Raw genomic sequence first — 16,245 nt, 5'->3', positions numbered from 1 at the left:
TTGTTGTGTGAGAGGATTGTATTTGCTAATAGTGTGCTAGTGGTTCTTGTTTAGGCAAAGGATTGTATGTTGGTTCTAGTTTTAATTAAAAGCTAGTGTTGGTTTTAGTTTCAATTAAAAGCTAGTGATGATTCTCCCTAGTGGAACCTCAAGCTAAGTTTTGAGAGAGATAATTAGACTCTTTAGAGCTGAACCTCTATAAATTTCTCTTGTTCCTAATAGTTGTGTGATTTTATTATTATTAATCTTATTGCAATTATCACATATGAAGATCACAAATTTAAGAGTTTTCAAAATAGTTAAATTCTTAATTTTTGAAAAACCCAATTCACCCCACCTCTTGGGTTTTTTTCTGGACAAACACTTTAGATGAAATCTTCATCTCCCACAATATTGAGATACGAACTTCCAGCATCACAATCTTTGGAGCCTTTTGCCAGATTTGCTCCATTAATGCGACAATCCCTTTTCACATGACCAAATTGTTTGCACTTCCAACATATCACTTTACCAGATTTTTCAGAGCCTTCAAAAGTTGGTACACTTTGTGTAATCTGTATTGGATCAAAATATCTTTAACTTGTATTTGCCACAAGCCAAAATTAGTTTTCCCATCAAACTTTTCAAAATCAAACTTCATCATGCTTGACATATCTTTTGTGTACTAAATGATTAATAACTAAAACTTTGATATCACTTGTTGAAAAAAAAAAGAGAAAATAAAATATCTAATTACACTCAAACACAATAAATTTTTACGTGAAAAACTTAAAAAGAGAAAAATCACGGCCGTCATGATGATAGAAAAAAAATATCACTATGTAGTAAAGTTTACAACTACAAAACTTAATATTCTCTCTTTAAACCCAAATTCCAATTACACACAATTCCTATCTCTCATTGGTTTATCACAAGTGATTTGCACACCTTGAATAGCAAATAAGCATCCTATTTATAGACTAGTTTCCTTGTTCACCAGGGTTAATATTTTCTTGCCTAACAACAATTTACAATTGATTAGTAAATAGGATTACACACTAAATAAGAAACCAATATTAGAAATATGATGCAATCTTCAAGACTAATTAAAATTTCTCGCTAAAAATCCCAACGACATTTGAAAAAAAAGTCATGTGACTTATTATCTGAATTTTTTCAGATAAATTTATTTATCTCCCCAAATAAATTTATTTTAGTTCTTACAGATAAGAAAAAATAGTACATGTGTCATTTATTACATTTCAAAAAATTTAACAAACAGTTTGATAAAAATATTAAAATGCTTCCTAGTCTTATTTTGACTATCCAATATCTTAGTTTGGAAAGCATTCAAACATTATCTTGATACATATTTATCTTCCCTATTTTAACAAACGCTATCTAAAATTATAAACTTACCTTTCTTTTTTTCAATGCTAATAAAAATACTTATTTGTCTCATTAGAAAGAGTTTAGAGTGGAAAACACGACTCTCATTCTCAATCTCATCTATTAGGTTGTACGAAAATAGAAATGAGAAACATATATAATACAAAATGAAAGTGAGAACAGAAATGTGGAAAAAAAGTAAATAAAAAATATATGTCCTTTATAAATATATTTTTTAATATAAAAATAGAAAAAAATAATTATTCAATAAAATATAAACATAAATTTCATTGTCAATTTAAGTAAAAAAAACAAAAATTGAGTCTATCTCTAATGTGGTTGTCAGGACAATAAAGGCGAAATTACTTCTATTTTTAAAGTGATTGTGAAGTAAACATTAGTTTTTAAATTAAAAATACATTTATAATATTTTATAATATTATAAAATATTTTTAAAATTATAAAAATGAACTGAAAATTTTTTTCTTATAATTTTTTTAACATTTCAAAGTAAAAAACATTTCAAAAATGCCAAAACAATACTATTTGGATTGTCTACGTCTCCATTTCAAGATATTTTGTTTAAATTTTATTTGTTGCTTTTAAACTAGATTAAAATATTTTTCTGTTTTTTTAACGTACCCGTCGGTTAATCCCCGAACCCGATATGGATTACCCAAGATTATACTAGAGCAAAAGCCACTCCCATCCTTGGGCTCTCTTTCTCTCTTCTCTAGCGAAACGGGCCGACCGAAACTGCCGGGATGGGAGCGGAGGCTAACGCCGCGGAGCAGACTCCAGCGCCTCAGACGACGCCCGAGAACGTCGAGGCCTTGCTTGAGGTGAGATCCACTCATCGGTTTTACAAGCGTTCTCAAATACACACACGATGTCTTTATAAATACAACATATGTTTTAAAGGGCCGAGGTTAATTTTGTACCCTTTTGGCTGTTGAGAAAACAAAATGGGGGGAAAAGGAAAACATGATGAAACAATGGAGAAGAAGGTCCCTCTATTCTGTGTTTTTAAGCTTTGTTATATTCTATAAATGAATAAGATGACTCAAGGGAAATCAGTTGTAGGCTTATGAGTAGGTGATCGAAGTTTTAGTTTCTTTCCTCACAAGAGAAAAATTTAACTCCACCTAATCAACTAATTGGTTGATAAGTTAATTCCTGCACTACTGTTTTCAAGCTTCATGTAGTAGCATAGTCTGATGGTATCTTGTTTATTGGGTCCCAATACACTGTGCATTGAATTTCTCATTGCAAATTTAAATTTAAATCCCTTTGTAGAATCCTCGAAGTCACGGGTTTAGGTACTCTTATTCTTTTTTCTAGGTTAAGGCCAAGGGGAGTTGACGGAGTAGTAGAATTAATGCACTCTAGATGTGGTATGTTGACATACTGCACCATGGATACTTCAATAGGGTCATGAACAACCTTAAATAGAGATCATAGTGGTCAAGTCAATTTTACCGCTACTATACCAAAAGCTACTAGGGGTGTGAACAACGTTAACTAGAGAGAGTAGTGGTAACCATGACCCTCCTGTGTTTTATATGATTCCTATATAGATTATATTGCTTAAAATTGTCAAACATCGGGCTTTCTGATATAGAATTATGATCTACGTATTGACAGGTTAAACTGTATGCCTATTGTGTTCATATCATTGTTTCATTCTGATGGACATCCTACGTTAGGTGAAAAGTTTTGGCTAGCAGTGTGCAAACTATTGAAGCCACTCTTAAATTTATGATCTGAATTTGCAAGGTGACATCCCATGAGATTGCTTTATAAATCATTAGTCATCACCTTTAACATAACCCGCTTGTGAAATGACACATGGTTAACCAATCTTTGTGCTTTACTCTGGGGGGTTAGCTATTCCAATTGAGGGTAATGCACAGTTGCACAAACATATCAATACCCTTTCGAATGGTGCATGGTAAGAAATGCAATACAATTTTGTCTGAAATAATTGATTTTGCAATATCCTAGTGGGCTTGCTATTCTTCTTAATACTTGTTTCTTAAATGCTTTTGATGAGGGAAAAAGTCAGATAGAATGAACTCAAAGTTATAAGTTACAATAGTAGACCTTTTAAGAAATCAAAGAATAAAAAGGTTTGTCATTGGGTTATAAGAGATTTTTTTTCCACAATTAATTTAAAGAAATAATATACTAGATTATATTGTTCTATTGAATGCCTAAATTTTTAACTAAAAAGCTTTAAAAGTTCTTAGATTTTAATAGAAATACACATGAGCCTGTTCCCTGTGAAGCAAGAGCTTCAAGGTGTAAACCGAATGAAACACAAGAGAAGAGAAAGAAGAAAGAGAGACAGAAAAGAACTCGTAGAATGAATTCTGAAAAATGAATCAATAGTTACAGAAATAAGGCATAGCTAAACATTTATACCAGCTATCCTTAATAACAGACTGTTGCAAGTTGCAACAACAATCTCAACTGTCTAACTAACACAACCACCTAATTATAACAACATAACAGCTTACAACTGAATACAACCGTGGCACAAGCATTAGAAAAATACACAACAAATCTACTTAGCATTATTTCCTTCTACATTCTCCCTCAAATCAGACCCCATGACAATAGGAGAAGATTTGGGCTTTAGCTTATCCGGAGTGGCTGTAGGATTATGATACGCAAGTGACAACGTGAGACCAAGTTTGTCACATAGGAACATAAATATCTCTTGGTAATCCCTTAGTGAAAATATCAGCCACTTGATGAAGAGTAGGGACTTATCTGATTTCAACCTCACCATTTCTACCTTATCTCGTACAAAATACACATTAATCTCAATGTGCTTAGTTCGGGAATGAAATATCGGATTTTCAGCTATGCTCTTGGCAGCTAGGTTATGTATCACTCCATATAATTGGAGTCTTAGCACGTGGATAACCTAATTTAGAAAATAGAGACTTTAGCCATAAAACCTCAGTGACACCTTGTGAAACATCTTTATATTCAGTTTCTCCAACCGATCTAGCTACCACAGACTATTTCCTGGAGCCCCAAACTAACAAATTATTGCCAAGAAAGACACAACCCACTGGTAGACCACCTAGTGACTTTACAGCCAGCATGATCCGTATCTACGTAAACGGTGTCATGGACATGCAATTGCAATTGTAATAAATTGGGATTAGTTGATTGTATTGGGGTTTAATTGATGTTAGGCGGGAAAAACAGTTTGGCAATTAGGCCGAACTTTTAAATTCAGATTACCCCATGTAATGGTTGAGCAAGTGGGCATTGGCGCCACTCTCGGGAGCCGGATCAGTATATATACATGCTGATTCTGCACCCCACATTATCGAGGATTAATATACAATTCATCTCTCTCTCGTCTATTCCTTCTCAACTCTCTCTATTATTCCCTCTTAATTTCTCCAATTCTTCCCAATCTGAGGAGACTTTCCCCTATCAAAGTTTGGCTCTAACATCTGGTGTCAGAGCAAGTTCTTGGGTGGCAATCGCACCGAAATTCACCATGGCCGACGGTACACGTATGAAACAAATGTAAGCATAGCTGCAGCAAGTCACTGCGACAGTGTCCGATATGCAAATTCGGATGGGAAGCATGGAGTCGTCCATGAAGGCAGTGGTGGAAAGGAGGATCGAAGGAGCCATGGACCGATGGTGGGAGGAGAACTGGGAGCAACACCATCAATTGAAGGAGCAGATGCAGATGTTCATCAGGATGGTTACAACTCAACATCCTGTAAGACTTTCTCTGGAATTTCCTCCTAGGGAAAGATCATATCTGATCTTGCTTGGCCATATCTCGGCCCCACAAACAGAGGAGACCTCTGAATTTAAGGCCGATCCAATGGCAATAGGAGAAAATACGATGGAGAGGAGGCTAGGAACTCAGGCTGCTCGCCATCAGCCTGGTTTTCCATTCCCAAAACTAGATATACCTATGTTCGATGGAATGAATCCGAGGTGGTGGGTGTGAAAGAATGTTCAGCTTTTACCATGTGCTTGAGCATTAGCGGGTGACGTTGGCATTGACCTCCTTGAACAATACAGGGGATGCATGGTTCCAGGGATGGATAGGACCCAATGAGGGCTACTAGTGGGCGGAGTTTGTGGAGGATCTATGTGAGAGGTTCGATGACAGAAACATGATGGACGTGGTTGAGGAGTTTAACGAGCTCCGACAAGAGGGGACGGTGTAGTCTTACCAACTAAAGTTCGAAGATCTCAAATCCCTCATGCTCATTCTGAATCCACACTTGACCGAGGGGTATTTCGTCTCTAATTTTGTGAGTGGGTTAAGTGAGGAATTGGGGCCCACTATCAAAATGCAACAGCCTAGAACCATTAAGCAAGTTTTAGAGTGTGCCAGGCTACAAGAGTTGACGGCGGAGGCGTTAATGAGGAAGCAAAGGGGGTAGATGAGGGCCATGAATTCGGGATGATTTAGATGGGGAGCAAAGGGATAGGGAGAGAAGGAGGCTGAATAAATCAAAGGGGCACAAGAGGGGGACAATCTCTTGCTTTAGTCCCTGTGCCCATAAACAATGGTAAACTCGTTGATCAGAGGAGGAGGGCTGGGCTATGTTTCCGTTGTGGGGACCGATATACTCCCGGGCATTAGTGCAGGAGGCAGCTTTTGCTGATAGAAGGGGATGAGGAGATGGAGGACAATGAGGAGGTGGAACTTTCCCAAGGTGATGAAGAAGGGGAAGAGAGTGTAGAGATATCATTCCATGCCCTCAGAGGTCTTGCTAATAGCAAGATCATTCGGGTGGAAGTGAAGGTAAAGGACCACAGGCTCATGGTCCTGATTGATAGTGGAAGCACGCATAGCTTCCTCATTGAAGGAATGACCAAGAGGGTGAATTGATTGGGACTCACCCATTGTCTGTGACTGTGGCAAACGACAACAAAGTGTTGTGCCGTTCTGCTTTTGTTGGGAGATGCATGGGGAAACTTTTGAAGAAAAATTGAGATTGCTGAAGCTAGGAGGGTGTGATATAGTCCTTGGAGTGGACTAGATGAAGGGTGTTAGCCCTATTAGCTTCGATTTCAATAAAATGGAAGTCACATTTGAGAAAGATGGAAGAAGAATGACTCTTACCGGGAGCCCGGAGACCAGAATTTGCAAGATGACAACTGGGAGGAAACTACCGAAGATACTGAAGTCCAAATGGACTCAAGTGGCTCAGCTATTTTAAATCCATGCCTTGGAGCATGCTGAAGGAGAGGTTGAGCAGGAGTTACCGAGGAAAGCCACCAACCAACAACCATGGAAGGTACACGAATTAGACTCTCTTAATATACTGTTGATTGAGTTTAAGGACCTATTCGAGGAACCAATCACTGCCTCCCCATAGACACTATGACCACTCCATTGTCCTAAAACCCAACATGGAACCCATTAACATTCGAGCCTATAGATATCCCCCTAAACAGAAAGCTAAGATAGAAAACCTAATCAAAGACATGTTGACAAGGTCACTCATTCGACCAAGTCAAAACCCCTATGCCTCACCCATACTTCTAGTAGAAAAGAAGGATGGGAGCTGATGTTTCTGTATTGATTACCAATCAGCTCAATTCTTATACAGTAAATAACAAGTTCCCAATTCCAATCATAGAAGATCTACTTGATGAATTCAAACATGCAGTGGTTTTCACTAAATTAGACTTGAGATCAGGGTACTATTAGATCTAAATGAACCCTGATGACATACCCAAAAAAACTTCCACCACTCATCAAGGGGACCATGAGTTTTTGGTAATGCCCTTCGGCTTAACAAATGCCTCAGCCACATTCCAACCCTTAATGAACCATATTTTTTAGCCCTGTCTCCGCAAATTTATCCTAGTCTTCTTTAATGACATTCTTGTTTACAGCCCCTCGTTCCAACAACACCTAGGCCATCTAAAGGTTACCTTAGAGGTCCTACGATTCAATCAACCGTTTATCAAGAGATCTAAATGTGCCTTTGCTCAGCCAATGGTGGAATACTTGGGCCATGTAATATCTAGTGCTGGGGTGAGCACTAACCCTAAGAAGGTGGCTGCAATGATTTCATGGCCAAGACCTACATCTGTGAAGGCCTTGAGGGGATTTTTAGGCCTAACAGGATTCTACAGGCATTTTGTGAGGGATTATGGGGTGATCAGCAGGCTCCTGACTAATTTATTGAAGGAGGAGGGGTTCAAATGGGATGAGAAGGCGGATGAGGCTTTTAGACAGCTTAAAAAAGCTATGAGTGAGGTACCTACCCTGGGACTCTTGAACTTCTCCAAACCATTCACTTTGGAGACAAATGCAAGCAGTATGGGGGGTAGGAGCAGTGTTATCCCAGGAGGGCAGACCATTGGCTTTCATTAGCCAAGCCTTAAGTTTGAGGCACCAGGGTCTTAGTGTATACGACAAGGAATTGCTGGCAGTCCTGATTGTAGTAGATAAGTGGCACCATTATTTGGAGGGAGGGCAATTCATCATCAAAACAGACCACAAGAGCCTCAAATTCGTCTTGCAACAGAGGCTACACACGCATCTTCAAAAGAAGGGGATGACAAGGTGGATGGGGTTGGACTATGTTATCCAATATTGGAAGCAGTGTTCTAAAAGGCGCTAGGCGCTAGTCGGGCGCCAGGCTGGGGCCTAATGCCTAGGGGGCCTAGGCGGGCCCCCTAGGAAAACTGTTGTTTTTATTTTTATTTTTTAACTTTGTGATGTAATTTGATGTTATTTTCAATTAAATCAAAGTTGAAAAACATCAATAATGCAACATAAACCAATAATACAACAATAATGGAATGACAAGTGAAATATAGAATTAAGCATGAGAAAACAATTGTTGTAGATCAGTTCTAGGTTCAAACTTCAATAAGACAAAAGCAACAATAATGCAACATAAACCATATTTGAAGAATCTAAGTATCTAACTATCTAATTGGAATTCTTCCTCTCCATATTCTTCCAATACATGATCTTCATCAGACTCAAAATCAAATTCATTGAGCTCTTGCTCATCGTCTTCTTCTTCTTCTGATTGAAAATTATCTTCATGAAGCTCTCTCATCCTAGAACTTCTTCGAGGTTGAAGCATCTCGTCTGCTCCGGATGCTTCACCAATCACTTCCCAAGTAAGCCCCGTACCAGGCTCAATTTCTTCATCATCTCCTCCATCAACAATCCATCCTCGTGCATTGCTAGCATCACTAGCAAGTAGCACATCAACATTCCCGTCCTTCTCCTTCTTTTGCTTGTTCATCTGTTTTGCATTAAATTGGACATAGACAAGATTGTTCAATCGATGCACATCCAGTATATTTCTTTTCTTCGTATGTATCTACATAAATAAAATAAAAGTAATATCAATTTAAATGATAGATAAGTTATTGATATTAAAGAAATATAGTTCATACTTTCATATGCACTAACCCCTTCAAAAGTGCTCCAATTTCTTTCACAACCGGATGAACTACTGGTTAACGAGAGCATTCTTATTGCCATTCGTTGCAAGTTTGGAGTTTGATTTCCATAAGTCATCCACCATGTAACTACATAAGTTAACAAGTATAAAGTAAACAAATTTATACACTAATACACATTAGGAACTAAGAAAAGGATTAAAGGAATTTTATACCTGGATTATAATTGTCATCATTTTTTGCACAGCCTTGAGCTGCCCACACTTTTCCAAAAGCTCCCTCTTTACGAGTATACTTTGGCAACTCAACATTTATGACATGACCTTGCAATTCAAAATGATCATCACCATGATAAAACATCTCCACACAATTAAAAAACCCATCCATCACTTCATTATCAAGATATATAGTCTTATTCTTGAAAAGGTAGTAGGGATTCAAAAGGTAAGCCTCCAAATGCAATGGACTATCTAGCCTATCTTTCACCCTTGCTTCAATAATCTCTATAACTGACTGATAGTTTTTCTCAAGATTATTTAGGGCCTCCTTAATATCTTCCTTTGTTTGCTTAATCTCTCCATATAAAAAACCCATAGAAGGCTTTCTATCTGCATCAACAATTCGAAGCACCTTCACCAAAGGTGCAAAAACCTTAAGGCATAAAGTTACACCATTCTAGAAAGCAATGCTCATCACAATAGCATATGCTACTTTCCCTTTAACATTCTTAGACCATTTACACTCCTCCCATTCAGAGCTGGTAAACATTGACCTCAATTGAGCCTTTTTCTCCATCAAACTCTGCAAAGTAAGAAAAGAATAAGCAAATCTAGTGACTCCCGGTCTCACTATATCCCTCTTCTTCATAAATGACCTCATTAAGGACAAGGTCTTACGGTGTGCATAAATGAAGATTGTCAAACTCTTTGCCTGATCAATGACTTTCTTATATCTTGGCATTTTTCCAATACTTTCAAGCATCAAATTGATGGTATGAGTAGCACATGATGTCCAAAAGATATTTGGCCTCTTCAACTTTAATAATTTTGCCGCTCCCATATTGTTGGCAGCATTATCGGTTACTATTTGAACGACATTTTGTGGCCCAACTTGCTCAATGCACTTGTCCACATACTCAAATATGAGTTCACTTGTATGTGCTTCGTTTGATGCTTCTTTTGAAGAAAGAAAAGCAGTACCCATGCTAGAATTAACACATAGGTTCATGATGCTCCTTCTTTTTCTGTCTGTCCATGCGTCTGTCATAATAGAGCACCCATTTTGTGCCCACTCTTCTTCATGCTTCTTCAGTAAGTCTTTCATTATGTCAACCTCTTCCTTTAATAATGGTTCCCTCAACTGGTATTGACTAGGAGGTTTGAACCTCGGCCCAAATTGACCAACCGTCTTAACAAACAATTTGAAGCTATCATGATCAATAACATTGAAAAGTATACCAGCTTTGTACACCCATCTAGCACAATATCCTTGTATAGTCTGTGTTCTATCTTTAAACAATGCTTCACTAATATTTTGCTGCCTTTGCGTCATTCTCAAACTCAAACAAATTTCAGGACTAATGGAGCTTGCTTGCAAACTTATCTATAGGGCCAAGAGTGCGAGGCGCTTTTTTACTCCCTAACTCTTCCAATTCATCTTCATCATCCACCCCTTTCCTTCCTGTCAGAAATATTAACCGAGGATCTCATCATATCTTCCTCCTGCTTCTTATTCTTCTTCTTACTCTTTGCCTCAACAATAGCATTCTTGCATCTAGCTTTATCATCTGGAGAAAATTTTGGACATGCAAAAACATTTCCGGAAATGTGGCCGATGTGTTCTTTGACTCTGTAAACTCCTCCAGACATAACTTTACCACACAACTTGCATTTAACTTTATCCATGTTCTTTGGATTAATTAACATTCCATACTCCCATCCGACGTCATTTGATTTCCTTTTAAGAACTAAGGCGGCATCGGACGATGCTTTCGTACTCCCAATTCCATCCGACATGACTTCCTTTTTTTTTTTCTTTTTTTTCCTGAGTAAATTGACATTGAATGATTGAATTAAAATAGATAATTAGGCTAACTAGCTAACAAACAAAGCCAAAAACTAACAATATATAGTCCAAGCAGCACCAGCAACAACAAGCAGCAACAAAGGCAGCTTGCTACATTTGTTGCTTGCTTGCAAGTTGCAAATGTTAATTTTTTAAATACATTAATAATAATAATTAATAAATATTTGAATAACAAATAATCAGATATTAATATAAATACTAAATTAAATAACAGAAAAATAAAAACAAAACAAAACGGGGAGAGGCAATAGCAAGTAGCAGCAGTTGCTGCTTATTGCTGGCTACTACTTACCGAAGGAGGCGGAGGCCCGGAGGGTGAGTGAAGATTGAAGAAGATGAAGGCTGAAGCTGCTGCAAGAGCAAGAGACAACCGTCAAGCAGGGGGTGGCGGTGTGCGAGCAGCGAGCACGAGACGGTGGCGACAACGAGTGAAGAAGGTGAAGCTGCAAGAGAGGAGACAACTAGAGTGTGGCGTGGCGGTGTGCGAGCACGAGACGGTGGCGATGGGCCGACGGCGACTCTGCAACTACAAGAGACGGTGGCGGCGTGCGAGCACGAGAGAGGCGACGGCGACGGTGATTCAGCAATAGATTGTCGGTGGCGGTGTGCGCGAGAGAGAAGGGGAAATCGACGAGAGAAAGGGGTAACGGGTAAGGAAACAAAACCCTAATCAATTTATACTAAATGCTTCACGCGGCCCAGGCGCTTCATGCAGCCTAGGCGGCCGATTTGGCCGCCTTAGCCAGGCGATTCACGCGGCTAGGCGTCCGCCTAGGCGCCGCTCGGTACTGACTAGCCGGGCCGGCGCTTAAGGTGGCCGATTTGGCCATAATTGCGGCGGCCAGCGGCTGCCTAGCACCTCGACTCCGCCTAGGCAGTGTTTTTGTTCACTGATTGGAAGGGAAAAGAGAACAAGGCAACTGATACCTTATTTAGATGCACAAAGGAAGCTATGGTGACCTTTATCACAACCATTGTCCCTGACTGGTTTCAAGAGGTCAGTGCTAGCTATGAACAAGACGAGTGCACTAAGGGAATCATGGAACAACTCACCCTAGATTCCACCTTAAGACCTGGGTTCACTCTAAAAAATGGAGTGCTGAGGTATCAGGGAAGGTTAGTAATTGGAGACAGTGAAGCCTTGAAGTGAAAGATTTTGGACACCCTCCATGGATCACCACTCAGGGTCATTCCAGAGTACAAAATACTTATCAGAGAGTCAGACAACTATTCTATTGGCTATGGTTGAGGAAGTGGGTAGCTGAGTATGTGTTGCAATGTGACACTTGTAAGAGGTGCAAAATAGAGACAGTAGCCACCCCGGGGTTGCTATAACCCGTCCTTGTACCTACACAAAGTTCACAAAGTGGTGGACATGCTCACAAAGTTCTCTCATTTCATTGGGCTGACACACCCTTTCACTGCTTAGGAGGTAGCACACTCATTTCTAGATAGAGTGGCCTAACTGCATGGGGTACCCCAATCCATCGTCTCAGATAGAGACAAAGTGTTTACTAGCCCTTTTTTGGAAGGAGTTGCTTAAGAATTTGGGAGCCAAGTTACACTTGTCATCTGCTTATCACCTGGAGTCTGATGGCCAAACAAAGCAGGTGAACCAGTGTTTGGAAACCTACCTGAGATGCTTATGCTTCTTATTGCCTAGGGGATGGCATCACTGGTTATTATTGGCCCAGTGGTGGTATAACACTTGCCATCACAGTTCTATTAAGATGACTCCCTTTGAGGCCTTATACAGGTATAATCCTCCTCTGCTACCTACTATTGCAGGAGAGACCATAGTGGCCACGGTGGACTCCTATCTGCAACAGAGATAGCAAGTACTTAAGGTCCTACTGAGGGAATTGGCCCATGCACAGAATTGAACCAAGCAATTTGCAGATAAGAAGAGGAGTAATAGAGAATTCAAGGAAGGGGAAGAAGTCTATTTGCAAATGAGGCAGGCTCATCTAAAAGCTCTAGCTCCGGGACAACACCTATATTGAGTCCAAGGTACTATGGGCTCTATCCCATTGTAGCTAGGATCGGTAAAGTTGCCTATAAACTTCCGCTGCCTCCAAACTCCCAGATGCACCCAATATTTCACGTGTCTTTGTTGAAGAAGTCAACAAGGGCCCACTTAGTGAGTACAACCTTGCCCTCCTTACTCCCTGATTCCTCTAAGGTTGTGGAACCCGTGGCAATCCTTGACAAAAGGATTATATATTGATAGGGAGCCCTATCACACAAGTCTTGGTGAGATGGTCAACCCTACACCCAGAAAACAACACTTGGGAGTACCTCCCCAACATGCTCAAACAGTTTCCTAAAGTGGTAGGACTTCTTTGATCTTCTTGAGGACAAGAAGCTGAAAAAAGGGGGGGGGGGGGGGGGGGGGAATTGTCATGGACATGCAATTGCAATTGTAATAAATTGGGATTAGTTGATTGTATAGGGGTTTAGTTGATATTAGGCGAGAAGAGCAGTTTGGTAGTTAGGCTAAACTTTTAAATTCAAATTACCCCATGTAATGGTCAAGCAAGTGGGCCTTGGCGCCACTTTCTGGAGCCGGATCAGTATATATACATGCTGATTCTACGCCCCACATTATCAAGGATCAATATACAATTCATCTCGCTCGCCTAATTCTCTTTCTCTCTCTCTCCTGCCTTGTTGGGACTAAACAACAATACCTTAGGGTATTTACCGAAACCAATTCAATCAAAGATTAAAGATAGCCAAAATTGGAAGCAGAACGCACATACACAAAGTGGAAACAATAAACACTGAAACGACAACAATAAAGGGAGATGAGGATTTTACCGTGGTTCACCTCAAAAGAGGCTACGTCCACGTTGAGCTCTGGTGAAAAGAGTTCACTGCACTAAGTAATGAATCAAAGATTACACCCTCTCAAAACCCTCATAAACACTCTGTACAATCAATGGCTCGTGAACTCAAAAATGCCCAATAATCACACAATATAGATTAAAGGTAGAAAACCTATCGAACCATATAACTACCAAGCTATACAAGCATATATAGAGAATGAAACAGATGCAAACCATAAACCCTAGCTCGAAGACGAAGGTTCTCCCCTCTGCCCGATGTTTCTTTCCCCTTTTCTTTTGTTTCTTATTGATTCTTATGTCTCAATCGTTTAACCGGTTCACATCCCAAGGGGCAGGATTAAAAGCGATGATGGATGGTTGGGATCAGGCCTCATAAAGCATGGATGAAGGGCTTAGATCCAATCGTGCAAGCACGATGATTATTCCAACAGAAATGGCAGACGGGCAAGGAATTAGATTGGGCAAGAAAAAGGCAATCGGGCGCCATCAAAGAGCAACTGATGGTTGCCATGTGCTGCCATCTAGCAACTGCCAATTGGCAGGCTGCGGTTGCTGCACGTGACCCTCCAACCAGGTTAATCCAACGATGTCGTTTAGTGCTTCATAGCCAACATGCCTGATTCTCAATTTTCTCTATTCTTCCCTCTTAATTTCTCTAATTCTCCCCAATCCGAGGAGAACTTCCCATGTCAGAGTTCGGCTTTGAACGGTTAAGGACAAATCACTAGAAGTAGGAGCAAATAACAAGCCCAGACTAACTGTTCCCTTAAGATATCGAAATAATCTTTTGTAGGCTAGCCAATGCTGCATTTTTGGAGAAGAAAAAAACTAACCCAACTTATTCACCACAAAGGCAATGTCTGGTTTGGTGTATGTCAAATATTGGAGTGTTAGACGAAATAAGGAAGATTTGAAAGTTAAATCAAGAAGATTCAAAAGTTAAAATAAAGGAATTATCCTTGTAGATTATTGTTGTATTTCAAGTTTATATTTTGAATTTGAAATTTGTACTTTAAGTTTGATTTATTCCTAGTCTTTAGGAGATAAAGAATCCCAAATCTTATTCTAAAATATAGGAGATAAGATAAGGGACTCGTGTATATATGTAGCTGTATTTTCCGAGAATGAATTAATCAAGCATTCTAGTTTCTGCTTGTTTCATGGTATTAGAGCCAGGCTTGATAGAAATATCCTGAAGCTTTCCGTTGTCCTTCTCTTTCCTAAAAAATCATGGCTGATGATCACCAAAACCCTAGCCTAATTGAAGTTTCCGCCACAAGCTCTCCAAATCCTCTCCCTTCTCCGGTTCCAGCCCTTTCTTCCCAGAATTTATCAGCCAGCTCAATCGATAATCATCCCCTTCAAATTACTCACCACAAGTTGAATGGTAGTAATTTTAGGGAGTGGTTTCAATTCATGTTATTGGTGATCAAAGGGAAAGGCAAATCCAACTACCTCACAGGGGATATTCCTGCTCCTCCAACCGATTCAGCCAGCTATGGCACTTGGAAAGCAGAAAATTCAACCATAATGGCATGGTTGATTAATTCAATGGAGCCTAGACTTGGGAGGATTTATCTATTTCACAAAATCGCCAAGGAGATTTGGGATTCGGTCCAGGAGATGTATTCAAACCTAGAGAACTCCTCACAAAGTTTTGAAATAAGATCATCCATTAGGACTACAAGGCAAGGTAACATGAGTGCTACTGATTATTTTTATATATTGGTTGAGTTATGGCATGAAATTGATTTATTTCATACTATAGATTGGGAATGTAAGGTTGATAGCAACAGGTATTATAAGATGATTGAAAATGACAGAATATTTGATTTCCTTTATGGATTAAATTCGGATTTGGATGAAGTAAGAGGCCGGATTTTAGGGACAAAACCTCTACCATCTCTTAGGAAGGTTTTTGCCGAGGTAAGAAGGGAAGAGAGTTGAAGGAAGGTAATGCTGCATCAACCTAATGACCTAAATATTACTCACTAGAATTCTTTTGCTCTAGCAGCTATTAGACAGGGAGAAAATTCCTTCAAAGGATCAGGGAAGGAAAAACCTTGGTGTGATCACTGTAAAAGGCCATATCACATCAAAGATACTTGTTGGAAGATACATAACAAACCTGCCAACTGGAAGCCGAGAAAATGTTCGATTAGCCTATGTTGTTGAGGCACCTAGTGAAGAAGGAAATAAGACAAATTTAAATCTGTCAAAGGAACAAATTCAGACTCTTTATCGGCTGCTAGATCAAGGTACCAGTGCTGCTAGTTCCTCTACACATCAGCCCACTGTTTCCATGGCCTTGCAAGATAATCCCTATCTTTCTTTGATTACACAAAGATTTCCTAAGGACACTTGGATAATAGATACAGGGGCATCCAATCATATGTCATGTTCTACAAGGTATATGACCGAATATACTCCTTGTAAAAATTCAGTTGATATTTCAATGGCTGATGGTACAGTATCCCCTATTGTGGGTCGTGGGAATGTTTGTATCTTGAAT

General features: G+C 39.4%; 2 protein-coding genes across 2 annotated transcripts in view; one reads left to right on the top strand and one right to left on the bottom strand.

The window, feature by feature from the left end:
* The first annotated feature begins 2,043 nt into the window (after window positions 1-2,043).
* LOC127812110 (uncharacterized) overlaps window positions 2,044-16,245 on the top strand; it is a 34,925-nt gene continuing 20,723 nt past the window's right edge. The window contains exon 1 of the mRNA XM_052352440.1: window positions 2,044-2,210. Coding sequence (XP_052208400.1) covers window positions 2,133-2,210 — 78 coding nt within the window. The 5' untranslated portion in view covers window positions 2,044-2,132. The remainder of the gene's footprint in view (window positions 2,211-16,245) is intronic.
* On the bottom strand, window positions 8,657-9,584 carry LOC127812099 (uncharacterized). Its single transcript, XM_052352428.1, has 2 exons — window positions 9,015-9,584; window positions 8,657-8,928 (listed from the first exon to the last, which is right to left on the bottom strand). Exons 1-2 carry the CDS (start codon window positions 9,391-9,393, stop codon window positions 8,675-8,677), a joined length of 633 nt encoding a protein of 210 aa, XP_052208388.1. The 5' UTR covers window positions 9,394-9,584; the 3' UTR covers window positions 8,657-8,674.

The sequence above is a fragment of the Diospyros lotus genome, chromosome 1, assembly GCF_014633365.1.
Source record: "Diospyros lotus cultivar Yz01 chromosome 1, ASM1463336v1, whole genome shotgun sequence".
In the NCBI taxonomy this organism is placed as follows: Eukaryota; Viridiplantae; Streptophyta; class Magnoliopsida; order Ericales; family Ebenaceae; genus Diospyros; species Diospyros lotus.
The sequence above is the reverse complement of the archived record's forward strand: the minus strand, read 5'-3'. Positions and strand labels throughout refer to the sequence as shown.